At 40.7% G+C, this 27,403-nt stretch overlaps 2 protein-coding genes across 9 annotated transcripts in view; one reads left to right on the top strand and one right to left on the bottom strand.

The window, feature by feature from the left end:
- NOC3L (NOC3 like DNA replication regulator) overlaps window positions 1-25,213 on the top strand; it is a 113,742-nt gene extending 88,529 nt beyond the window's left edge. Inside the window, exons 17-23 of one of the 4 annotated variants that reach the window (XR_007728565.1) lie at window positions 176-357; window positions 1,363-1,491; window positions 2,222-2,319; window positions 5,347-5,431; window positions 5,772-6,674; window positions 12,510-13,969; window positions 24,654-25,213. Coding sequence is in view for 2 of the 4 variants with exons in the window: in XM_050802782.1 (XP_050658739.1) it covers window positions 176-357; window positions 1,363-1,491; window positions 2,222-2,319; window positions 5,347-5,431; window positions 5,772-5,900 (623 nt within the window). In the remaining 2 variants the exon portion in view is untranslated. Of the gene's footprint in view, window positions 1-175; window positions 358-1,362; window positions 1,492-2,221; window positions 2,320-5,346; window positions 5,432-5,771; window positions 6,838-12,509; window positions 13,970-24,653 lie in introns of those variants that run through there. The other 3 variants (XR_007728566.1, XM_050802783.1, XM_050802782.1) reach the window with 3 other exon arrangements.
- PLCE1 (phospholipase C epsilon 1) overlaps window positions 11,611-27,403 on the bottom strand; it is a 344,763-nt gene continuing 328,970 nt past the window's right edge. For 3 of the 5 annotated variants that reach the window (XM_050802709.1, XM_050802708.1, XM_050802711.1), the window contains 6 exons: window positions 27,090-27,218; window positions 23,363-23,572; window positions 17,866-18,024; window positions 15,430-15,648; window positions 14,895-15,107; window positions 11,611-12,046 (listed from right to left, as the gene is read on the bottom strand). In XM_050802709.1, the coding sequence (XP_050658666.1) occupies window positions 14,919-15,107; window positions 15,430-15,648; window positions 17,866-18,024; window positions 23,363-23,572; window positions 27,090-27,218 (906 nt within the window). In that variant the 3' untranslated portion in view covers window positions 11,611-12,046; window positions 14,895-14,918. Of the gene's footprint in view, window positions 12,047-14,889; window positions 15,108-15,429; window positions 15,649-17,865; window positions 18,025-23,362; window positions 23,573-27,089; window positions 27,219-27,403 lie in introns of all 5 variants that reach the window. The other 2 variants (XM_050802707.1, XM_050802710.1) reach the window with 1 other exon arrangement.

Here is a 27,403-nt window from a genome sequence, read left to right as displayed (position 1 = left end):
AGATGCAGTAAGTATAGCCCGCTGTATCTCCTTAGCAATATAGCACTACCTCATTGATTAGAGAAATGGTTTGGGACAGGTACAAAAGTTTATCTTGGGTTTATCTGAAGTTCAGTCCAGTTGCATAATGGAAAAGTAATGAGAACAGCTCTGAGGGATATGTCTGCTGTTTTAGGTGCTACCAATGAAGGTGTTGAGATTGTACTCCAGTGCCTTGATGTCATGCTAACTAAGCGCAGAAAGCAAGTTTCTCAGCAGCGAGCTCTTGCCTTCATCAAACGCCTTTGTACCCTTGCTCTTCATGTTCTTCCAAATTCAAGTATTGGCATTTTAGCAACTACCAGAATATTAATGCATGTAAGTAGTGACACAGATGAACAGAGCTAAGTTCTTATAATGCAGTGATTTTTTTTGTTTGATGCATGTCTTTCCCCCTTTTTATATTATTTCAATTACAGAAGTAATTCACACTTGTAACAAAATCAGGTGACAAAAGAATTATATGAAATTGAAAAAAAGCATTTTGTACCTATTGACACTTCTCAGAGTGTCATTAGCTGGGTGTCCATTTATCATTTGGTGGGTATTTTTCCAGCAGTCTTTTAAAGTTCATATATAAACACATACACATAGAAACAACACAACTTTGTATTTTAATGGAAAGAGGATTATGCTATATATTCTACCACTTTTTTAACCTTAGCATTTTAATCGTGGTAAACACATAATGTCACTACTCTTATCTCTTTAATGTCTATGTAAGGTTTATTTAGTTCTTTGCTTAACAAACACATAGTTCTGACTATGTGCCTTCCACTGTTATGCCTTACAAAAATTTAATTTTCATAACTCTGAGGTAGCTACTATTCTTCTTCCTGTTTTACATGTGGGAAAACTGAGGTCCGGAGAGGTTAAGTGTCTTGTCTTGAGTAGCAGTGCCAGTCAGTGGTAGAAGTGATATTCAAATGTAGGCAGTCTGGTTTTTCTGTTTCTCTTGATATAGGTTATTTCTTTTTTTGCTATTACAAATGATGCTATAGTGAATATCTTTTTGTATTTATCTGATGTAATTATTTCTATCAGATTTCTAAAAGTGGGATTGCAAGGTGAAAAGAATATTGTTTTCTTTTGCAAGATAACATTTTAAAGACAAAGATAAAATTTTTTTTGCAACTTTTGTTCTTACGATATAAACTTAAAATTGTTTTTTATTAAAACTAGGTGTAAACACTTTACACCTAAAGAGCTAAAGCTCTTCTTATACAACTATAAATTTAAATGCAAATACAACTACAAACCAGTAACACCTTTTACATTAACAATGTTAATTTAACCAATTCTTTTTATGTGACATTTTTGCAGACTTTCCCCAAAACAGATCTGCTGCTTGACAGTGAATCTCAGGGAAGTGGAGTTTTCCTCCCTGAACTGGATGAGCCTGAATACTGCAATGCTCAGAACACTGCTCTGTGGGAACTACACGCTCTGCGGGTAAGAGTGGCCCTCGTTTTTTTCTTTTTGGGGATGTGTGTGAACAATTGTTTTCCAGTTTTTCTTCAAATAGTTGTTATTGCCAGAGTACTTAATTATATTTTGTTCTGGGGCTGCTTTTTTTTAGAATTCCTGTGTTAGTATGCTACATTTTACTTTGCTCTTACTATTTTTTAAGCTGTTGAGGTACATTTTCTAAGGAAGCAGAAAACTGTCAGTTCTGTGGGGTGAGGTTGTGGAAGATTTACTGAAATCTTTCCCTTTATTGAAATCTTTCCCTAACACTCTTCAGAGGATTTGTTAGCAGGTGCATTTCTGTTGAGTCCTATCCTAGGAGACTTTAGTAAGCCCTGTTTCAAGATGGTTTCACCTATACAGTGATCCTACAGTGTGGACAACATTAGAGTGAGACTTGTAGAAAATAGAAGTGGCAGGTAACCTGTTGTAAATTAACTTTTTTCACTCGGAAAGAGGAATTGCTTTTTGATTTTTCTATTTATATTGTAAAAGCAAGATAAACTACTTCACTGGTAACTTGATTTGTGTTTTAATCCTATGAGCAAAGATAATATTTCTGTGGCTATGTGCTTCTAATGAATTACATATACTGTACATAGGTGATGAAAAAAAAATTTGGTGTACTTTTATTTAAGAAAATCTTTGCTGTGGCTAGTGTTTTTTTGTAAAGGACTGACCTGTGCAAAATGTGATTGTCCTGTTTCCCCTTCAGAGGCATTATCATCCCATAGTGCAGAGATTTGCAGCCCACCTGATCGCTGGAGCACCTTCTGAAGGCTCTGGAGCACTCAAACCAGAGTTGAGTCGAAGGTAATATTTAGCATTGCCTTATTCTAAAACTACAAAATTCAGCTGGTAGCCACTTACTATGAGAAGTCTGTTTTATAAAGTAATATATTACACAATGTAAAGTGCCAGTTGGGTATCTGGGTTGGTCTTGCTTCATATTCCTGAATTGTTCTGAAAGAAAACATGCTATGATTTTGTTAATCACTTAAAACATTTTTTTTCTTCTTATGTCATTCAACTTGAAAAACATTTTTTTAATCATGAAAAGTTTCACACATACAGGAGAGTAGAATGGTATAGTGAATGTCCATATGCCCCCCATCACTCAGGTTCAACAATGAATAATCTATGGCTATAGGTGCTTCATGTGAAGATAAAACACAAGTCAACCAAATTAAGTTTCCTTGCTTTCTTGCTCTCTCTTTTTTTTTTTTTTCTGAATGGTCCTGTTAGGGCAAGAAGAGGAGAAAAAAACAGTGAGGATAGGGAAGAAAAGAGGTGCTTTGGAACACTGCCATCCAGAAGGGCAGCTGTTTCTTTTTTTGGCCCTTGCAGACTACCTTCTGACCTGTAAGCAGCTTGGATGGGTACTTCCAGCACCCACCTCACACCCAGATGAGGAAAAAGTCCTCCTAAAAGAATCTTCTTTTCCCTGAACTGTTGATTTAGAAAATTTTCACAAGTACAGAAAGGTGAAAAAATAATAGTTACTTTTTTTATTTTTTTGAGACGAAGTCTCGCTCTGTCACCCAGGCTGGAGTGCAATGGCACGATTTTGGCTCACTGCAACCTCCGCCTCCCGGGTTCAAATGATTCTCCTGCCTCAGCTTCCCGAGTAGCTGGGATTACAGGCACCCGCCACCATGCTCGGCTAATTTTTGTAATTTTTGTAGAGATGGGATTTCACCATGCTGGCCAGGCTGGTCTCGAACTCCTGACCTCAGGTAATCTGCCCACCTTGGCCTCCTACAGTGCTGGGATTACAGACATGAGCTACTGCGCCCAGCCAGTAATTACCTTTTTTTACATACAGACAGGAAATACTTCAGTTATACAGAGAAAGAGAGAAAATGGTATAAAAAATCCCTCAGTCCATTTATGGTGCCATAAAAAATGCCTAAGACCGGGTAATTTATAAACAACAGAGGGCCAGGCTCGGTGGCTCACACCTGTAATCCCAGCACTTTGGGAGGCCGAGGCGGGTGGATCACCTGAGGTCAGGAGTTTAGGACTAGCCTGGCCAACATGGTGAAACCACATCTCTACTAAAAATACAAAAATCAGCCAGGCGTGGTGGTGGGTTCCTATAGTCCCAGCTACTTGGGAAGCTGAGGCAGGAGAATCGCTTGAACCAGGGAGGTGGAGGTTGCAGTGAGTCGAGATCTCGCCATCGCACTCCAGCCTGGGCAACAAGAGCGAAACTGTCTGAAAAAAAAGAACAGAAATTTATTTTCTCACAGTTTTGGAGGCTGGAAGTTGAAGATCAGGGTGCTGGTAGGTTTGGTTGACTGATGAGGGCGCCTCTCTGCTTCTGAGGTGGCGTCTTGTTGCTGTGTCTTCTGGAGGGGAGGAACCCTACACCCTCACATGGCAGACAGGACAGAAGGGGAGCAGGGCCACAGCTTAAGTTCATGAAGCCTCTTCTATAAAGACTTTAACCCATTTATGCCAGAGGTGGCAAATTTTTTTATGTGTGAAAAATCAGACCTTGGGTGATGACCTTGAGCAGTAGGATATAAATAACTCCTACAAGCTTAGGACAGTAGTAGGCATAAATGGGTTAATCCCATTCATGGCTTTCATCTCTTAAAGCTTTCACCACTTAATACCATCACACTGACTGTTAAGTTTCCATGTCTGAATTTTGGAGGGGACACATTCAAACTACAGCACCTTACAGTGTACTTATTACCCAGAATTAATATCTTGCTGTAGGTTTTTTCCTTTTGCAAGCCCATTGGTTTCTATAATTCAGAGATCTCAGATTGGTGACCTTTGGGCCAGGCTGATTTTTCTGGCCTCAAGAGTTTGAAAAAAATCAAATTAGTTGCTGTCTTTTAAATATTGAAAGAATTCATCTGAAATTCACATTTCCTGCTTTTCTTGAAATACTGGGAGGTTTGGTGACATTGGCTTATATTTTACATGACAGTAGTCAGTCATTTGCTGCCTCCTCTACATGAGGCAAGAGCTCTGCAGTTTTCCATGAACGCTTTCCTTCTGAGTAGGGTGGAGATAACTTTTGTCCTTATTAAATAAAACGGCCATTTACTTTTTCTTCCCTCACACTTCTCACCTGTCCCCAGTCTTCACCCCAACAGCCTTGTTTTTTAAAAGAGGAAAAAAGAAGAAAACAATTCTTTGTCACTCTTCATAATCATTTTATGACATGTTTTCCTTAGCAGTTTTGCTAAGGAAAGATGTTTCCTTTGTGGAGAAGCATGAGGAATGGGCTTATCCCAAAGGCTTAAGAAAGGAGACTCATAGTGGGCTTCTGGAGAATGGGTATTGGGATGTGAGCCTAATTGCTACCCTCGTAGGCCCTTGCCTATCTGTTTTGGAGAGTGTGAGCTAATTCCAAGTCATTAAGGATTCATTTACACGCCATGGGTATAGACATGTATTCTGTCCTGAATGGCCTTTCCTTGTTTTTTATCCAGGCCAGTAGCAAAGAGTTGAGCTGTGTTCTAAGTCTATGGAGAATGACTCCATGCTTCAGTCCTCTGGCTCCCATGACTAAGAGAGACTCAGTTGCATTATCAGTGGGTTGGGATTTGATCACACTGAACTGAAGTTCTTCAGCTTAGCTTTCTCTCTGGAGTCTATGCCTGTATTGCTAATGTATACCAAACCTCTCTGAGGTGGATTTAGTTGGATAATGTTGACATTACGTGGGAATTTAGAATTTGTTAAGTGACTGGGTTCAAAAGCAGGACTATCTTATACCTTAATAAATGGGTTAAGAATGAATCATTCTCTGAGTATAATCTAATTATTTTTGAGTTACACAGATGTGGTGGTATCTTTACATTTGTGTTTGTGATTTAGATCTGCTGCTGAACTTTTTGAGGCGTATAGCATGGCAGAAATGACATTCAATCCTCCTGTTGAATCTTCAAACCCCAAAATAAAGGTATGGGATATTTTTCATTTTTTTAAAAGAAGAGATAGAAACCAATATATCTCAATAACTCTAACTCCAGTTTGCTTAGTTATTTTATAGGCAGTTTATTTTTATTTTTATTTTTAATGTTTAGGAGTTCATCATAGGATGGATATTTGAGGTTGAAATTCTACAGAGATGGTCATGAAACTGTTTCATTCAATATAGGATATGTCCAAGACGTTACCAAGCATCTGTCATTGTGTTGCATGTGTTGGTGTCAGCTGTTGCCATTTTCAACTTTGTTCACAGGTTGACTTTAGCTTATAGCATAAGTAATTTCTAACTCATACTTTAAATATTTTCCCAGGGTAAAGTTTTACAGGGGGATTCATTTTTGAATGAAGATTTAAATCAACTAATCAAAAGATACTCCAGTGAAGTTGCTACTGAATTGCCTCTGGATTTCACAAAATATTTGAAAACATCACTACACTAGTAGAGGAATGAAGTCAGTGGACTTTCTTGTATACTTGTGTGTGCAGATGTACATAAAGATGAGTTGTTAACTTAGGACTTTCTCTTTTTATACAAGGAAAGCTTCCTAAGAATGACTAGGAAGAGGAGGAAGAATGACCCTTGGCATGGCACGGGGTTCTGCCCCTATTCTGAATATGGCATTTCATCAAGGAGGTCAAAGCCTTTTTTCTCCCCAGTATTTGGAAATTACTTTCTTAATGATGCTGCCTTTTAAAAGCTTCACGTGCATTATAGTTTTTTAAAAAGATCTTTGGACTGGATCTTACTGAAGTGCAGTTGCTATATTAAAATTAGGGCAGAGAGCACAGAAAAATCAAGACCATGAGAAGACATTTAGCTACTTTTTATAACTAAATACTCTTTAAATATTTTCATTGCAATACTGTGGATGGAAATGAGAAGCATTCTAAATTTGAGTTAATATATTTTTATGAAGATTTTTGAGAAAAGAAAAAAATAGCCGGTATTCAGGTTCATTGGCTTTTGCTGGATGATCCACTTAAGTTACCTAATTTGGCCTTTTAAAAAAGGTATTAGTGTTCATTATAGCTACTTTCAAGGAAAGTTTGAATATGATTCTAGTCTCTGAAGTTCTTCACATTTTCTATCATTCCCTGGAGGGTGACTGGGGAAGAATTGCTCTACGGTAGAAGAACCAGGCCCAAGACTTCACCATTCTATTCTAGGGACAAAGGATACTCAATGAGGAGCTTTTTCCCCCCTCTTGGAACAGGTAAAATGCTTTTTCTTCTTAACGTAATTATAAAACAGTATTTTATGTAACAGCTATTCCCATATTCTAAGAGTGGCCTAAGAAATGCGTGTTTCAGTGACTAAGTTACAGATATTCTGTATTGTGAATAGTTGAATAAAGCAGCCATTTGTTTCTGCTTCCTGTTCTTGTGATATGAGAATTTTTTAAAAAAAGCACAGCAGTCCAACTAAAGAGATCTCTTACTGTTTCAAAGTCATAGCAGCCAGTTACTTTACTCTGGAGCTTAGAGCTCTTTTTTTGCATAAAGTAAACTAAAGTGGAAAATTCCTTTACTATTCCAGCAGAGTGAGAGGATATGAGCTTAACAGTGTATGTTAGTCTTTTAGCATATTGTATATGATTTTTAAAAGTGGTTCTGAGGTCACATTTTTAAAGGCTTGATTATTTAATGAGAAAGGTATGATTCAGCATATGAATATTTGCTTTTAGTCCACCTTTTAGATATAAAACAAAGTCCAGGAATGTGATAAATATGTGGATAACCAAAGGGTCTATCCCCATCAGAGCACAAGTGACCAATACATGTCACAAATCATTTATTTTCCAAACATATACAAATACATTTATACTTTAGTTTGGCAGCAGAAACTATACTTCTGGTGAAAAATCAGCTTAAAATAGAAACTCATCAGCTATTTCACAGCTGTATTATGCCTTTAATTTTCTTGTTATACATATGGAGAATCACAGTGGGACCACAAAATTATACATCTATATTTGAGTATCCTATGCGAATTTGAGGAAATATATTTGTGCATTAACTTATATAAGCTTATATTGATTAATTTTATTTTTAGAACTAAATGTAGTTATGAGTAATCACACACACACGCGCACACACACAAACACACAGGCATGCACATATCCTGAGGCTATATTAAGCTACAGCCTTAATTTTTTTTTTAACTAGACAAATAATGAGCACCTACTGTGTGCTTAGCACTATGCTGGCACTTAAGAGTGGGGTGGAAAATAATGAGTGTAAGACATAGCCTCAGTCTTCCATGTTGAGTCAAATCATTCACATAGCGCTTTTGAAAAATGTGACAGTACCCAATTTAGTGTTAGAATTACTTGTGTCAAAAGTTTAGAGACCTATGTCATCTGTAATAGGGAAGGTTTCAGAGGACTGTTTGGTGGCAGGCTTGTGCACAGTATGTTTTGAATCTAAGAGATGTATAAGAATAGGTAGGCCAGGTGCGGTGGCTCACACCTGTAATCCCAGCACTTTGGGAGGCTGAGGCAGGTGGATCATAAGGTCAGGAGTTCAAGACTAGCCTTGCCAATATAGTGAAACCCCATCTCTACTAAAAAAAAGTTAGCTGGACATGGTGGTGCATGCCTGTAGTCCCAGCTACTTGGGAGGCTGAGGCAGGAGAATCGCTTGAACCTGGGAGGTGGAGGTTGTGGTGAGCCGAGATCGTACTACTGCACTCCAGCCTGGGCAGCAGAGTGAGACTCTGCCTCAAAAAAAAAAAAGAATAGCTTGGTAATCATGGAGACTCAGTATGTGTTTCAAAGGGACTCATTTCAGGTATTCCTATGTCAGAATCCATAGCCATCAGCTATGGATTGCTTTTAGGAAGCTGAACATAGAGATGGCAGAGAACGCATAAATTATTAACAGTGGATCATGGGGAATATTGACCCAAGTCTAGACTCTGTGTAAGAGGCAATCTCCCTTTTCTTTCTAACTTTTTTGGGGTCCCAGGTATATCTTTTCTGGCCTCACTACTGATATATAAGCAACTGAAAAGGGGTCAGAGACTTTCACCGTGAGAGCACTTTCCCTGTAGGCTGCCAATATAAGATCAAAGACACCAGCCAGGAAAATCCTACTCTTCTTTATTGGCATGGGAGCATAGATGTGGAGCTTTGTATTTTAGAGTTAATTCAATTTTATTGGGCCAGTAAGCAAGCCCTGATTGCTTTTCAGAATTAAGCAAGGCCTGTGGGTCTCTGGGCAGAGGACAGAAGTCTATAGAGATACTGGAAGAGGAGAGAAGAAAGGAAGGGGAAGATGTAGTTAGCAAAAGGTAAATTGGTACATATCATAGAGGGCCCACTTTCATTAATGAGCTGCCAATGTCTCCAGAGCCATTGAGATGGGTGGCCTTTATGAAAGCAAGTTTGATTAAAAACAAGTAACTTGTAACTCAACTTTTGTTGAGTCTAGACTTCATATTTACTCCCAACTGGAGAATCTGTAAATAACTTTTACTTGCTAACGATGACATGAAAAGAAGCTTTACCCCTCAAAGGGCACTTTCTACCCAGATAGGATCATTACTTCCTACACATTTGGCATCACTGAACAGAGTGACAGAATTCATGCTCCTTTCTCTTCACTTTTAGTGATGCGTCTTAAAATATTGTAATGAACCCAACTTGCATATTTAGATTCTTGTGCACATCAACTTTAATGATAAGAGTTTGCTACCCAGATTTCTGGTAGCCTAAAAAGTGTGAAATGGTAATGGGTATAGTCATAGTGGTTATTTAGGATAATTTCTTTTACTTGGCATACCAATATAGCTGTGTAATTCAGATAAAGCTTTAAATAAAACTTTAATATTTTTGGCCAACATCAGGTTATGCTGGCCATTTGTGTGTAATAGTAGACTAGACTCTTTTTTTTTTTTTGAGATGGAGTCTGCTCTTTCACCCAGGCTGGAGTGCAGTGGCGCAGTCTCCACTCACTGCAACCTCTGCCTCTTGAGTTCAGGCAATTCTCTCCTGCCTCACCCTCCCCAATAGCTGGGATTGTACGTGACCACCACTACGCCCAGCTAATTTTTGTATTTTTAGTAGAGACAGGGTTTCACCATGTTGACCTTGAACTCCTGACCTCAGGTGATCCCACCCACCTCAACCTCCCAAAGTGTTGGGATTATAGGCATGAGCCACCGTGCCCGGCCAACTCTTTACATTTTAAAACAATGTGTTCTTTCTATAATCCCAAAGATCAAATACAATGAAGTATGTACTTGCACCTCAAAATGTGATAAACAACTAAGTTGGGATGCAACCTAGGCAGTAGGCTGAATTCTCTCACTTGCTAAACAATCTGGTCTCAACTTCAGTCTCAGATTTATGTTGTAAAATAGACACCTGTGTTAAAGGTCATGGAGGAGGAGTGGGGCAGCGCTTAGAAAGCATCAGAACCAAATGATAAACCTAAAGAGACCAGTCTTTTCATCTTGTTACTCTGCACAGTTTTCATTTGACCTCTAGCCACTTAGACCAGTAACTCAGTTTTCAACACGTGGTAGGGCAAACTGGTATGTTCACTTATAGAGGCTTGATAAAAAGTGTTTCCGGAATATTTTTTAAATGGAGCAGCATTGTGCATTTGTTACAGACTTATTTGTCTTAAACCTGTACTATTGTATAGATTACATCAAACTGGAATAGCCTGCATTCTGTTGACAAGAAAATAGTAGTTCTTGCCTTAAGGCTTTGACCCAGTAAGAACTTTCAATGACATGAAAGCTGTGTGGTGTATGTTTTTTTTTTTTTTTTTTTTTTTTTGAGACAGTCTTGCTCTGTTGCCAGGCTGGAGTTAGTGGTGCTATCTTGGCTCACTGCAACCTCCACCTCCCAGGTTCAAATGATTCTCCTGCCTCAGCCTCCCGAGTAGCTGGGATTACGGGCACGCGCCACCACGCCCTGCTAATTTTTGTATTTTTAGTCGAGATCGGGATTCACCATGTTGGCCAGGATGGCCTCGTTCTCTGTCCTAATCCGCCCGCCTTGGCCTCCCAAAGTGCTAGAGTTACAGGCGTGAGCCACTGTGCCCAGCCTGTGTGGTGTATTTTTAACACTTCTGTTTTTAGAATATGCAAGAAACACATGGGGATGGTTTTATTTTTATAATTGGTTAAAAAAATTCCTCAAAGTGAAGTTTAGGAATTTTAGTGTTTTGTAATTTGAAGAAGTCTTAAAATTCAGAGGTACCAATGGAAAGATAAAAGTTTGGGTTTTACTTTAGAGGAATACATATTTCATGTTTAAAACTCATAATTTGCTTCATACCAAGAATATGAAGAATCCTTTACACTTACTTGATGGTTTTGTACAGCAAAATTTAAAAATAATTTACATTAAACGGCAAGTATGACTTGGATCAATAGCTCTTCAGTTAATCAGAAATGAAGCGATTTTACTTGAAAGTCTAGCCCATTTCAGATGTTCAGAGCATATATTTTCTTTTTAGAAGTTTGTCTTCAAGTACCGAGAACTACTAATGCTTCTAATCCATGGCAATATCAAGAGCGATGTATAATAAATATATAAGTACAGTGTCAGTACAACCCTTGTAAAATAAATAAATTTACCTTAAACACCAACTCAATCTACTTTTGCTTTAACAAATTGTTAGGTTTCTTGTTAAGACATTGCAATTTAGCAGATATTAAATTATACATCATTCTAATTTTGAAAACCAAAAATGAGTAATCTGTGATTAAGCAATAACCTTTTTTAAAGCAACCCTATTAACTGAATAAGCAATAACCTTAAAAAAAAAAACCCCAATATTATTTCTATATATAAAAAAATCCTAAAGAGTGTACTGTGGTACACAATACAGGAACTAAATTGAATTTTAATGACTCTTACATTATAGGACATATTTACACTTGAAATGCTCCAAAGCTTCCATTCTCAGCCATAAAATGTATGGCTAAACTTCCTTTCTTGTTTTCAGATCTTTGTGCCCCTTGTTCCCAGTTCTCCTAGTTGTGTTGGGAAATTAAGGTCCTTGGGCCAAATCTAGCCTGCCACCTGTTTTTGTATGGCCCCTGAACTAAGAATAGTTTTCACGTTTTTAAATGGTTGGAAAAAAGTCAAAACAAGAATATTTGTGACATGTGAAAAATATATGAAATTCCAATTTCAGTGTCCATAAATAAAGTTTTATTGGAATACAGCCACGTTCCTTCATGTATGTGTTGTCTGTGGCTGCTTTTGCACTACAACAGCAGAATTGGGTGGTTGCAACATATTTTATGGCCCCCAGCCCTAAAATATTTACTATTTGGCCCTTTACAGACAAGCTTGCTGACCCTTGCTCTAAGTCAATTCGTGATGATTTTTCCAACTGCTGACATTTATAAAGTGGCAGTCCCCTAGGCTTCATTGCTTCATTCCTCCGTAAATTGGTTGGTGGCAACTCGCCCTGTGCCATTTTGCTTCTCCTCAGCATGGATCTCACATGTGTGAAGACTTCAGTTCAGAAATCATCAATTTCCAGTTTAAGTCTGATGAAAATAAGTAAATTATATTTTTTTCCACCATGTTCACTCTTTTTCTTGCTGGAAGATCTTCACCTGTAATGTTGTATACAGAGGCTTATTAGAATATTGAAAATGAAGAAACAAACACGGTATAGCAAGGGTTCAGAGTTTTCCAGCCACAGCTCTAGTGGCTAGGTTTGGGGAAGAGACTGTTTCCTCTATACTCACAATGTTAGAACATGATGTTTCTAGGAAGTAGAACATTAGGTTATTTCTGCCTTAGACATATTTCACATTCTTTAGAGAGTTTTCTTTTTTTAAAAAAATCACATTCAAATAAACTGTTCAACTTTAAGGTGGAATTCCTTCAACTAACTACTTCAGATAATAAGATGAATACATTCTTATTTAAAAATTGGTAGATTATTGAAACTTTAAAAGGGATCATTTTAGAACAAATATGAAATACTATGTTCCTAGAAAGTGGCAAAAATACTAAACTTCTTTTATTTTCGCTTGCTCTCCCTCTCGTCTGGCTGGACCTCTGCCTCCAAAGTTCAAGCAATTCTCCTGCCTCAGCCTCCTGCATAGCTGGGACTACAGGAATTTTATATTTTTTGGTAGAGATGGGGCTTCACCACGTTGGCCAGGCTGGTCTCGAACGCCTGACCTCAAAGTGATCCACACACCTCAGCCTCCCACAGTGCTGAGATTACAGACATGAGCCACTGCGCCTGGCCCTAAACCCTAAACCTGTTTTCTTATGAGCCCTTCTTTTCTTCTTTTCTTTTACAAGTGCTCTTTCTTGAAAAGACCATTGTAAAGGAGGTCATAACGTGGGATGTCAATTCACATAGATGCACCAGTGACTTATAAGAGAAGCCTCCCTAGCTTTTGTTTTGTCTTGAGACGAAGTCTCGTTCTGTCGCTAGGCTGCAGTGCAGTGGCGCAATCTCGGCTCACTGCAACCTCCGCCTCTCGGGTTCAAGCGATTCTCCTGCCTCAGCTTCCCAAGTAGCTGGGACTACCAGCATGCACCACCACGCCCAGCTAATTGTTGTGTTTTTAGTAGAGACAGGGTTTCACCATGTTGGCCAGGATGGTCTCAATCTCTTGACCTCGTGATTCGCCTGCCTCGGCCTCCCAAAGTGCTGGGATTACAGGCGTGAGCCACTGCGCCCGGCCGAGCCTTCCCCAGCTTTAAGCAAAGTTGTGAAGTCAACAGAATGATTCTAAATATCTGCTTGCTTAGAAGAAAAAAGAATGTCATGTGAGTCCATTGGTCAGAAAAAATAAATACTTGCTACAGGACAATAGAATCTAAAGGCAATCATCTAAATCACTATCAATCACCCTCCCCTAGTCTCCTAAAATATAAGCAGTTAGCAATGTTCCTTACAGTAGGCATATTATTTTTAAGTCAAATTTCTAATGGAGTTGTATTCTTCTGTACTTAAGAAGTAATCTTGTAGCACATAGAGGGCTCTTTATATGTAGACCAGTATATGACCAATTTGCCAGCTTTAGTGTAATTTCACCTCATTACAGAAGTTACAGAGGCGTGTGTAATATCACACCTATGATTTGATACTAACTGCTGGATATGGAAAGCAATATTTAAAATTTTGACCACTGCAGAGTGTAATATAGGACACCAGTTATTTTAGGAGTTGCTCTTTAAATGTGGAAACATGGTCTCGATGTATTGGGCCTTCTTTTGGGCTGTTGTAAGTCAAATCTGGCTCTGTTAAGAGGCATCACTGAGTTCTTTAATAGTGAGTTTCTGCAGTTTGGCAGTTTTGTATGAGAAGGTCCTCATTGTCATAAAGGCAGATGGTGAAGCTCTGTGACGTAAGCAGCAATGCTTTCACTGTGCTGTTGATCTTGGGAATTTTAAATCTGCGAACTACCATGGAACAGGTGAAAAGCTGGCTTTAATGAACCCTTAGGTTCATTAGGAAACTAAGTGAAAAGAAGAAACATTGGTACCCTCGCATGCTTTTATTCAGGTCTCATGTAAGTAATTTAAGATAAAATGAAGTTTATGTGACTATCAAGCAGTAAACTTACTGCATTTTCAAGATTGAGGCTGTTATGTTATTTTGCTTTCTTTTTAACCATATCCTGGTTGCCAGATTATTGTTTAATTGAGGCAGAAGGAGATGAGGTTGTTGAGGCTACATCAAACCTAAATTAGAACAGCAATAAAACTAGAAATCCAAAAGAATAAAAGCTGGATGATCCATAGAGGCCTTGAAGAATGTTCCTGTCAGTTATTAATAATGAAGACAGTTGTCTGATGAAATAAGGCTGTCATAGTACTTTGAGCAAGTTGACTTCTTGGGACCTTTGCTTATCTACAAAGTAAGAAGGTCTAAAATTACAAAAGCTCAAGTTACATTACATACATATATATATATATATATATATTTATTATTATTATTATTATTTTTTGAGATGGAGTTTCGCTCCTGTTGCCCAGGCTGGAGTGCAATGATGTGATTTCAGTTCACCGCAACCTCCGCCTTCCAAGTTCAAGCGATTCTCCTGCCTCAGCCTCCTGAGTACCGGGGATTACAGGCACACACCACCATGCCCAGCTAATTTTGTATTTTTAGTAGAGACGGGGTTTCGCCATGTTGGTCAGGCTGGTCTTGAACTGACCTCAGGTGATCCACCTGCCTCGGCCTCCCAAAGTGCTGGGATTACAGGCGTGAGCCACCGCGCCCGGCCTCTTTCCTGTTTTCTTTGTAGGCAGTGCTCAGTAGAACATCACGTTACACATATCTTCAGAGTCCTTTTCCTGTTTTAAGGTCCTATGCCTACCTGCCTTCGAGGGGCATCCTCCTGTTGGAAAAGATAAACGACATCGTACTAATTATGCCTTACAAAGTAGTTTAAGTTAAGCCCTGTTCCAGGATGGTGCAATGACTTACTATACCTGGGTTAAACATGCTGCCCTTAGTCACTGTCGGTAATCCATTGTGTCACTGGAGGACAAGCCACCCACAGGTTTCTCCTCCTTGGTTTGGATACTTTCTGAGGTCAAGAGCTGAGAAGGTGATGTAAGTCCTCGGGGCTGTTTAGTTGACTTGGTGAGCTTCTTGAGTTCACTTGCAAAAGAAATGCCTTTCTTTTTGTCTTCTCGAGATGCCTGTGGGAACAAAGAACTTTCCATTGGTATTAGGTTAAACTCAGGTTCCTCAGTCTCATGACCCTATTTCAGAAGAGCGCCTTCCTCTTCTCTCTAGAGCTTTGGAGAGTAGGGCTGAGGAGCTCCCCTCTAGGACTGCTTAACCGCAAGTTCGGCCACATGTTTTTCCATACAGTGAAAACAAAGCCAAACAATTTTCTCCTAACTCCATTCCTTGACTCAGGAAGTTTCTCTTAAATTTCACCAGCTTCCAGATCTGGCTACAGTGTGATTATGCGTATCAGATAACTTATGAACAGAGACAAATAACTTTAAACTTTACCTGCACCTGCTCCTTTAGCTTAAGGATGAATTTTCCTGCACCTTTCCACTTGCTTTGGGCTTGAAACACACACTCCTGATCCAGAAGGACCCGCTGAGAGGACTTGGGTGTGGTAGACTTCTTGTTGGTAGTGTCTTTCACCACCTCTTCCAGAAGCACATAGTCACTCGGATTGGGGTTGCTCAGGATGCTGTAGGAATATTTGGCTTTGCATAAGGTCTGAAAGGTAAGTTATGATCAACTGAATAAAGATACAGAATCTCCAACATTGGCATTCATTCTATATGAAACTTTAAGGTGGAAAAATGGCCCAGAACTAGAGATGAAGGGAATCTTCCAGATCGTCTCATCCAGTTCATTTTGCAGTTGTATACTTGTAGCTTATAATGCAGTTTCCCACATCACCTCATTTAGCTTCCCAATAGTCTATGATTTAGGTATTATCCCGAATTTCAGACGAGGAAGCTTAAACTTAACACCGGTTAAGCAGATTCCAGGATATACACAGCTATAATAGTAACAAAGGTCTGAATCAGATTTTCTGCATGTACCAAAGCTCATAGACATGAAAGTCAGCCTGTGAGGAATAGAATCTTGCTCTTCGGGAGCCTCTCTGCCCCGCTGGGCTATCTCTATCACAGAATCTTGGATGTTGAAAGAATTTTAGAAGTCAACTGATCTCTCTTTTCGTTTAATATAAGAATGTCTTTCATTGATGCATTTATTAATTCATAAAATGTTTAGTGAGGGCCAACTATGCCCCAGATACTGTGCAGTCCTTTTAGGGGAGACAAAGATAAATTAAAGAAACGTAAGTCTGGGCCCTTTGGAATTCAGTCAACTGAATAAGAAGGCTAATATTAACCAAGTTATCATACAATAAGAACAGCAAGTAACCCTTAAGTAATGTTCACCATTTGCTAGGCATTGTATTAAACATCTTACATATACTTAATCTTCAAGGAAAGTACTATTATACTGTCTCCATATTGTCTATGTGTTTCGCTGGAGCCAACGGGAATAGGCTGATGAAATCAGATATGGTAGGGGCATTTACACAAAAGAAATAAATAAGGGCTTTTCTTTTTCTTTCACATTACAAAGAGCTGGTTTACCAGCACACTAACGAAGGCACAGATCTGAGCTCTTACTCCAGGTCTCAGTAAGAAGTAGAGCTGGGATTTGAACCTAACACAGCTTGATCTAGGGTCTGTGCTCTTAATCGTGTTGTACACCTTCAGATAGGTGTTTGATGAATGCCTACCCTAACAAGGCTATGAAGGAAGCAAACTTCTCTGAAACCGTGTAAACTCTCAGAGAAGCATGCTTTAGAGGAGGGGAGAGGATCAGAGTAGGCCTCCCACTTGTCCTCTGTAGGATCCTTGAGAGATAGTCAGTAGGTACTGGCTCAGGTATTTCTGGGACCATGACATTGTCACTGCAGAGCCACTTCCTGAATCCATTATTATCAATGCTCTATAGAGATCCAGACTCACTGTAGACACTAAGTGTCTGCTGAAGGACTGAATTAATATTTCCAAGCTTTAAAAATTTTTAAATTTGTTTTTATTTTAAGACCAGGCTGGAGTAAAGTGGCACGATTTTGGCTCATTGCAACCTCTGCCTCCTGGGCTCAAGCGAACCTCCTGCCGCAGCCTCCTGAGTAGCAGGGACTACAGGTGCATACTACCATGCCTGGCTAATTTCTGTACTTTTTTTTTTTTTTTTTTAGACAAAGTCTAGCTCTTGTTGCCCAGGCTGAAGTACAATGGCGCGATCTTGGCTCACTGTAACCTCTCCCTCCCGGGTTCAAGCAATTCTCCTACCTCCGCCTTCCAAGTAGCTGGGATTACAGGCACCTGCCACCCGGCCCAGCTAGTTTTTGTATTTTTAGTAGAGATGGGGTTTCACCATGTTGGCCAGGCTGGTCTCGAACTCCTGACCTCAGGTGATCCACCCGCCTCAGCCTCCCAAAGTGTTGGGATTACAGGCGTGAGCCACCGTGTCCAGCAATTTTTGTACTTTTTGTAAAGACAGGGTTTCGCCATGTCAGCCATGCTGGTCTCAAATTCATGAGCTCAAGTGATCTGCTCACCTCAGCCTCCCAAACTGCTGGGATTACAGGTGTGAGCCACTGGGTCGGTCATTTTTAAAAATTAGAGACAGGGCCTGACTCTGTCATCCAGGCTGCATAGCTCATTGCAGCCTCCAACTCCTGTGCCCAAGTGATCCTCCTGCCTCAGCCTCCTAAAACTGGGATTACAAGCATGAGCCACCACATGAGGCAATTTCCCAGCCTTAAGAGGCACACACTCCCCTTTGAGGTCCCTGTTGTTCAGGAACTTCACTCATAAAATGAGCCGTCAGTGCACAGATATTTGTTTCAGTAATTTATGCTGAGGAAAGGACTGAGTTGAGGAAGGGAGAGGCTTTTACCTGCTGAATGACATCCTGTGCGGTGCTGACGCGGGGTGCTTTGATGACTGTTCGAGGTTGCTCTGGAGAAACATCATGCACTTGGACAAAGAAACTCTCCTCCTCTGAGCTCAAGATCACCTCTTTGTCATCTTGAACAATGTTTTTCTCTTCTAGGTTCTATGTTTAAAAAAAAATATCAGTAAATAATAGGTTTATGCAGAATAAAGAAAGACACATCTAGCAAAAATCTGAGCTTGTATCTTGGTGATGTAGAAACTTCTTAGCTTAGTATCTCATATACTATGTTGTTATTTCATAAACTGTTCTAAAAGGATATACGTGTCTTCTGAGAGGAAGAAACTACTGTGCTTCTGATGTTGTTGACAGATCCATAACAAGCCAATTTATCTGCTCCTATTAGCTGTGGATTTTTATTTTTTATTTTTTTGAGATGGAGTCTTGCTCTGTTGCCCTGGCTGGAGTGCAGTGGCACGATCTTGGCTCACTGCAGCCTCTGCCTCCTGGGTTCAAGCAGTTCTCCTGCCTCAGCCTCCTGAGTAGCTGGGATTACAGGTGTGTTTAGCTGGGATTACAGGTGTGTGCCACCATGCCTAATTTTTGTGTTTTTAATAGAGACAGGGTTTCACCATGCTGGCCAGGCTGGTCTTGAACTCCTGACCTTGTCATCTGCCCACCTCAGCCTCCCAAAGTGCTGGGATTACAGTGTGAGCCACTGTGCCCAGCCTACCTGTGGATTTTGAGAGTCCCAGTTGACTGTAGATAAATTTGTAGAAAGACAATATACCATTTTGCCAAGTAGCAAAAGCCAAATAAGAACACAGTAAACTGCATTTAAAAGAAAGCCCACCCATTTCCACAGACGTTGAGCATTTCAGAAATGCTAGACATCTGAAATGTAAACCATGAAATTGACAGGTTGGGTGAAGAAAACCGCAGTGACAAGGCTGAATGAATGGCTGGAGGTAAGCCACAATGAAACAAATTTTGACAAAATTCACAGTAATTATGAGAATTAGATTAATTGGCTTTTCACCAAAATTATGTATCTACAGATAGATGTATCTTATTAAAAATTTTCAAACAGTACAGAAGTGTATCAAGAAAAACCAAACTTTTCCCATTCTCATCTTTTCTCCTTCTCCCACCTTAATCTCCACAAAATACCCCACTGTCATTAGGTAATACATCCTTTTAAACATTTGCTGTGGTGGCCGGGCGCGGTGGCTCAAGCCTGTAATCCCAGTACTTTGGGAGGCCGAGGCGGGTGGATCACGAAGTCAGGAGATCGAGACCATCCTGGTTAACATGGTGAAACCCCGTCTCTACTAAAAATACAAAAAACTAGCCGGGCGTGGTGGCGGGGCGCCTGTAGTCCCAGCTACTCGGAGGCTGAGGCAGGAGAATGGCGTAAACCCGGGAGGCGGAGCTTGCAGTGAGCCGAGATCGCGCCACTGCACTCCAGCCTGGGCGACACAGCGAGACTCCGTCTCAAAAAAAAAAAAAAAAAAAAAAATTTGCTGTGGATGTTCAAATGTATTTTTGTGTATGTGACTGTGTAAAGCAACACCCTTGAATTATGTGAATTTAGATATAATGTGATTGTCAAGCAGCTGCTGTTCTTTGTCCACCCCATTTTCAAATGAGGATAACTTAGTTAACTTTTGCAAGAGGGAGACTTAATAAAGGGGAAGGAGAGGCAAAGTGAGTAAACAGTAGTCAGCCTCATCTCAGCAAGTGAAGACTTGGCAGGAAAACCCCCTTATCCCCAGAAATGTAGCCTCATCTCTCCAGACCAGGCTACTGAAATGGTGCTAGCTAACCAGAAGAATCCATGAGTTGCTGTCACTCTCCTGGAAGTTTCAACTAGAATTGTACCCATTGATTAAAGTCAGAATAGATAACTGCCACCAGGTGGCGCCAAAACTGTAACCAGGTCCAGAAAGCACTGGCTCCTGAAGCTTGCCCCAATCATTTAATTACCTTTGCAGTCATGGCCCTTTAGTTACATGATTTTTTGTTAAATAAATAAAGATATATAATCTGTTTTAACTTTTTTCAATGAGTGAAAAAATCCATTTGAATTTTTTCCAATGAATGAATACTCCATTATATAATGGAAGAGAGGGAAGAGACGAGCTATTGTCTCTTTTTGCATTAAATGAGATTGTATCCTATGTATACTGTTTTACAACTTGCTTAATAATATGTCATTGCATTGATCATAATATATTTAACCAGTCAGAGGGCAAGATTTAGAGGTAATTCACATGACATAATTTATAATCTGTGTCCCCCAAACCAGGAGGCAAGAAATCAGAGAAAACCAAAAAGTTGCCACATAAAATGTCCCAACAATGATGCATTAAGCTTTACTTTTAAGAGAGCACCTTTGAGCCTCCCTCAGAGCTTATTTTAAGGTGTTTCTAGCCACATTAGTTGGAAGCCACAGGTTATGAACAAAATAACAATAGCTCTCGCTTATATCCCTTTTTACTAAGCATCGTTGCACACATTGTCTGTCTACATGTTTGACATGAATCTCATGATAATTTCTTTGAGTCAAGTAGGGTAGTTTCTATATAGATTTTACAAATTAGGGCAGTGTGCTTTACAGAAGTTAGGTGGCCTGTTCATTGTGACAGAGTCCTGGTTTACCCAGTTTCAAACCCAGTAACAGAAGAGGACACATTGACCACAGGAAGATGTGGTACCCGACAGCCTGAAAGCCCAGGAGACAAGAAAATTATAAAAGGCAGGCAGGAGAGATCAGAGGTCACAGATAGCAATTGCAGAATTTTCATATGTGGGCAAACCGCTTATATGTCTTATTAGTTCCATGGGATAAAATAAATGGAAATACTTATAGCCCAAATCTATCTCCTCTAGTAGTACCTACCCTCTTGCATTCAGTAAGTACTGAATTCATTTATTCAATCGGCGGATATTATTTGGGTATCACTATGCACCAGGTAAACCTAGATACACTAAATTTATTATCTTTTGAGATATAATATTTCAGTCATTTCAAAAATTTCCTAACAAAGGCATATAAAGGAGAACTTGCCATATTTTACTCATCAGAAAAAAAGCTTGTTAGCTTTCCCTTCTGACTTATGCCCCTTTTTCTTCAAAATGCATTCTTTTACCAGCCTTTTGGAAGCATATTCCTGAGGTCTCTACTGCCTGTTGTCATATACTTTTTTTTTTTTTTTTTTAAAGATGAAGTCTTGCTCTGTCACTCAGGCTGGAATGCAGTGGTGTGATCTTGGCTCACTGCAACCTCTGCCTCCTGGGTTCAAGTGATTCTCCTGCCTCAGCCTCCTGACTAGCTGGGACTACAGGTGCTTGCCACCACGCCTTGCTAATGTTTGTACTTTTAGTAGAGATGGGGTTTCACCACGTTGGCCAGGCTGGTCTCGAACTCCTGACCTCAGGTGATCCACCCGCCTTGGCTTCCCAAAGTGCTGGGATTACAGTCGTGAGCCACTGCACCCAGCTTGTCATACACATTTAAATTGCATTTGGGTGTCCTTCCCCTTCCCAGTTCCTCTGAGCATATAATGAAGCTTCCTGTGACACTCAGCAGCCAGCCCATCTTCTCTCTAGCCCACCCACTGCCTCCTGCTCCTCCCAAGGTGCTGAGTGTGGGTGATCCACAAGGATGGACACAATTTCAGCCTGGGTAGCACAGGATGGCGGAAAGAACACTGACCTGGAAGCCATAGACTTGAATTGTTTCTACTTCTAACCCTGTCATGATTTCACCTCTCTGAATCTATTTCTTTAAGTGTAAAATGGTTTCTGTTATATCATTCAACATACTGTTTGAGGGCTTTCAACACTAAATTGTATGTAAATATGAGGTTTAAAATTTTACTGATTCACTGACACCACTTAGAGGATACTTTTTACATGTAGCTAATTAATAAGGCAAGACAATTTAAGAACAGGAAAAAAATTTAGACATTAAAGATGGCTTCAAAAGTATAGCTAAGCCCTCTGATATTTTATCATAAAGCAATTATTATTAGGGTTGCCTGGTCTCTGTCTTAGCAATTAGTGTGTCTTAATAGGGAGAGAAGGCTGGGGAGACAATTACATTTTTTGCTTAAATGAAGTGTCCTTTCATCATCTTAGGCAAGGTCAGGGAAAGAAGGCAGTGGCTCTGGGCTCTTGAGGTGATGCTAGAGCTCTGTAGAGCTTCAGATCACGTTCACTGTGACTAGAAAGTGAAAAGTAACACATAATGGTGAACATTGGCTATTATCTTCACTGTGCCCTGGCAAGCATGGGCCTGAGGGATCTTCTATCAGGCAAGCACTATCACATGCCCCAAAGGAGCAGATCATGTGCCCAGAACAGGGCTTGGCACATATTAGGTGCTCAATAAATATTTATGTAATCAAATTGTTGAACAGACCCAACTGCTTGATTATCAACACGTCACGAGGCATGATTGTCTATGCTAGAGAAATGACCTTATATGTCATTTTTAAGTTAGTAGCGTTTTCTCTGCTAATTCAGAAAAAAAATAAGTGCTTCATCAATTAAGTCAAATAGGAGCCAATCAGTTTGGAGTCAGCATGGCATTGGTGCACCCTTTCCTTCCTGGGAATGATCATGGGGATCTTAGCACATGTAATACAAATGGCTACTAATTCTGACTCAGGCCAAGAGATTATTCTTACTTTGTATGAAGTTCTGGAATATTTTCAAAGAAATATTATTGTTTTACTTATAAGCACGGAAGCTTCTATTAGCTAAAACTTCAGCAGGCACCAACTGGAAATCAATTGACCCCAAAATAGAAAATACCTGCAGGTTTTGCATTATACAGTAATGTGACGCTTACAACAATGTCTTTCCACACGTAGAAATAAAATACTGATCCATAGCTGATGACATGCATAAGGAATCTTTGCTTCCTTTATCTTATAAGGGATGTTTTTATTTATTTTTAAAATGGAATAGTTTCTTTGCATGAGAAACCTTTTTTTTTTGAGATGGAGTCTTATTCTGTCACCCAGGCTGGAGCACAATGGCACGCTCTCAGCTCTCTGCAACCTCTGCCTCTCGGGTTCAAGCAATTCTCCTGACTCAGCCTCCCTCATGAGCAGCTGGGATCACAGAAGCCTGCCACCACGCCTGGCTAATTTTTGTATTTTTAGTAGAGATGGGGTTTCACCATGTTGGCCAGGCTGGTCTCGAACTCCTGACCTCTAGTGATCCGCCCACCTCGGCCTCCCAAAGTGCTGGGATTACAGGCGTGAGCCACTCTGCCCGGCCTAAGGGATGTTTCTTAGATTGAATTTCTGTACCTTAGAGATAATATTCTGAATATGTGCAGAAGAAGAAAACTGTTCATCCGCATTTACTTAAGAATGTAAACCAAGTTGCAATTAGAAGAAATTCTGAAGGTCAGGGAGGCGGTGAGTGGTAACTGGCTAATCACATAATGAGTTGTTACTGTGTAGGCTGCACCAGACACACTTACTTCCTGCTGGGTTTTGAAGAGAATCCTGCCCACATATCCCTCTTCTGGAAACCAGCTGCTTAAAATTTGCACGATCTCCTCTTCTGGACCAATGGCTCTCTGGAATGGTTGTTTCCTGCATTCATTCTTTTCTTTAGATATAAAATATTTTTCTTCCATCAAAAAATAGTCTGTGGTAACAGGTTTGATGTCTTGTTCAGTTGTCAGAATCTAAAGAAAAAGTGAAGGCAAACTGAGGAGTGAGGAAAAAACTTAAATTCAAAACAAATCGACTTTCATGGTGTTCAGATAGGTTTGCTATGCAATTTATAAGTGAAATTTACTCCAGAGTATTGCATAATTCTTTTTGGAAGATCTAAGAATTCTCTTATGTTCAGAATGGATTGTTTATGTTCACTCCGGGCAACGGCACAACTTATTCATAATCCCCAGACAGCATAACTATTTTTCCCACTGCTGGAATGAGAGCTCCTAGTGAATTAAAAATTTTAGGTTTCTCATTCCATGAACTTAGCCCTTTGTAATCTTGCAACACAGGACTGAGGGCAAATAACCTAGTTTAGTATTTACTAAGACAATCTCTTTTTCTCACATTGGAAATACTCGGTCATCTTCTCATGGAAGGTTTGTAGGGCGAGGTTCTCATGTGGTCTAAGTTCCTGGGAATTCTTCTTTAAATAAACTGACAGTGTGCTTAAAGCGCTTGTTTTCTTTGTTGGCTATATGCGGTCAAACAGGACAGCTGAGACAAAGCTCTGGAACCAGACAGACCTGAGTCTGAGGTCGTCCTTTAATACTTGTTAGCTATGAATTATTGGGTAAAATACTTAATCCCTTGGAGGCCGTTTTCCAGTCTACACAATGGAAATAGTAGTAGTAGCAATCTTAATTTTGTTTTATGGTTGAAGCATAAATCATAACATGGGTATGTTATGAGAACTCAATAGATGAGCCATCATTATAGTTACTTTCTTTTTTTTTTTTTGGAGACAGAGTCTCCCTCTGTCGCCCAGGCTGGAGTGCAGTGGCGCAATCTTGGCTCACTGCAACCTCTGCCTCCAGGCTCAAGTGATTCTCGTGCCTCAGCCTCCTGAGTAGCTGGGATTACAGGCGTGCACCATCATGCCTGGCTAATTTTTGTAGTTTTAGTGGAGACGGGGTTTCACCATGTTGGCCAGGCTGGTCTCAAATTCCTGACCTCAAGTGATCTGCCTGCCTCAGTCTCCCAAAGTGCTGGGATTACAGGCATTATAGTTTTACCAATGTATTCTTTCTCACTCATATTGTACAGGTTACTACAAAAGGCTGAACTTGAAGGGAGTAAAGGTCAGTCGCAGCAAAGAAACTCCCTTGGTTGCCTTCCTGTGAGAAGTAGCTTGGTAATGAGAGAAAACTGCCACCATCTGGCCTGGATTAAGCAAACACCCTTCTCCTCAGGCCCCTGCCAATAAGGCAAAGCCCAGAGTGAACACATCTCGCCAGGAGGAAAAGCAGAATGTGATGGATTGAGGGCGGTGGAAGTGAAGGTTCTCAGGAAGACTCAAATCTCTCTGCCCCAGCCCTTGGTCTATAATGGATGCAATGCTGTTGACTCAAAAGGGGGCCAAGGCAAATACTGCAGGGATAATTCAGGATGTAAAGCTTCTGGACCACCTCCACAAGAGGGCCAGCATCACCCCCTGCTCAGTCCTGCTTTACATCTGTGTGCTGATTTGCATGGGTGACAATAAAGCAATGGACTGCTATGGGTGGCTCTTGGAAAGTTTTCTTTTACTTTACAAAACTTCAGCAGTGCTTTGTGATAGTGGACACTGAAGTACATGGACTGATGTATTAAAACAAAACCAAAACCGTTGGCAATAGCTTCTGTTTGATAATCTATGAAATGTGACATCTGAGCTGTTTTCTCTATTTAAGTCAGTTATAAAATGTTGGACAGAACATTAGCCTGTCTAGAGATGTGCCCTTAAAGGACAGAGCCATTTATTAACACTTATTGTTTGTAATTGTTCAGTTGGTTTTTAATTCCTCCAAATGTTACAATCCCAGCCACATTTCATCATACACCCTAACTTCAGAGGGAGCTCAAGGGCCATTCCCTTGGTCATTGCTTCCTTTAGTCTACCCCTATTCAGGAGAAGGAATTCTTTTCTTTTTTTTTGAGACGGAGTCTCGCGCTGTGTCACCCAGGCTGGAGTGCAGTGGCGCGATCTCGGCTCACTGCAAGCTCCGCCTCCCAGGTTCACGCCATTCTCCTGCCTCAGCCTCCGAGTAGCTGGGACTACAGGCGCCTGCCACCACGCCCGGCTAGTTTTTTTTGTATTTTTAGTAGAGACGGGGTTTCACCATGTTAGCCAGGATGGTCTTGATCTCCTGACCTCGTGATCCACCCGCCTCGGCCTCCCAAAGTGCTGGGATTACAGGCTTGAGCCACTGCGCCCAGCCAGGAATTCTTTTTTATGTTTTTGAAGCAGAGTCTCGCTCTGTCACCCAGGCTGGAATGCCGTGGTACGATCTTGGCTCACTGCAACCTCTGCCTCCCAGGTTCAAATGATTCTCCTGCCTCAGCTTCCCAAGTAGCTGGGACGACAGATGTGCACCACCACACCTAATATTTGTATTTTTAGTAGAGATGGGGTTTCACCATGTTGGCCAGGATGGTCTCCATGTCTTGACCTCGTGATCCACCTGCCTCAGCCTCCCAAAGTGCTGGGATTACAGGCGTGAGCCACCCCGCCTGGCCTCTGCCTATTCTTTATGCCTTTCCCTGCTAGTCTTTAGTAACAAGTGCCGCTGCGCCCGGCCGCACCGAGAAGGAATTCTGAAATGGGTTAAGGATAAAATCATCTGCAAGGATTTTAGGTCACCGTACCAAGCAAGGGTAGAGCTTCTAGTGTGGAAAAAAAAAAAGGAATTACGCATGGGTCCTGTCTCGCCCTTTGGAGGACATGCCCCTCCCTCTTTAGATGCTGCTCCGTGTCCCTGGCTCTCACTCTTAGAAGTCCCCCCATGGATGGGGACCCCAAAGATCCTTTGGAGGGGGATCTAGGGCAGAGGTGGCACAGCGTAAGGAGGCTTAGGCCAGTTCTGCTACAGGGCTTGGGTTAACAGGCTTCAGGGTCTCCATGCCTCTTGCTACCACCAAAAGGAGAGGACCTCAAATGCCAAGGTCAGGTGCCAGGGGAGGGGAGCAAGGCGGCTGCTCCACATGCAAAGGAAGGCCTTAGGCCGGAGGGGCAGGAAATGTCTTCTTGGCCCATGTGGCCCATCCTGAAGCTCTAAGAATTCGATTCAACTCCTCGGATGACAAGAAGATTCCATTCACCTAATGTGCAAATTCTCACTGATTACTAATCTCTGCGTGAAGAAGGAAGACTAGGCCATGTCCAGGCTTAGGGCGAAAGCGTATATATGGTTGGAAGGCCACTCATTCTGGTCTTTACCATTCTAGAGCCTAGTATTTTATATAGCTTAAGAATAATTAAAAAATCTTCTCTACAGGTTAAGGTAGTTTGTCTAGTGGTACCAAGATTCATCAGATGATTCTTGGAGAGGATCTCGACGTTGAACAACACATTTCCAAATAATCAAAAGGCATATCATCAACATGGACTTTTGCGCATTTATGTGCATCTGTATGTGTTTACACACACAGGCATTTATACACACACGTACATCCATACATCTTAGATTTTGCATTCTCTCAACCATGGCTCAGGGGACTTACTTGCTGCAGAAGCTGCTTTGCCTTGGTGCCTCCATTAATAGTGAAAACAGTAAAGGGCTCTGGCCCTGGGACCCCATGCACCGTGACTCTGTGAGTCTGCAAACATTTTCTTTCTTCTGTAGTAAACATCTGTCAAGAAGATCACATGGCTGATCATTCATCCTTAATCACATATTTCTAAGCTCTATTTGATACAGAAGTGCTAGTACTTAGAAGTATGGATAGCAACATATAAATGCAAAAGATGAGAGTCCATTTGTAGCCCAGTGCATCTTAATGTGGTAGAAGGGGCAATGCTACCTCTTCCTCAATCA

This window comes from Macaca thibetana, chromosome 9 (assembly GCF_024542745.1).
Source record: "Macaca thibetana thibetana isolate TM-01 chromosome 9, ASM2454274v1, whole genome shotgun sequence".
Lineage (NCBI taxonomy): Eukaryota > Metazoa > Chordata > Mammalia > Primates > Cercopithecidae > Macaca > Macaca thibetana.
Note: the sequence above shows the minus strand (reverse complement) of the source record. Positions and strands in the feature narration are given on the sequence as shown.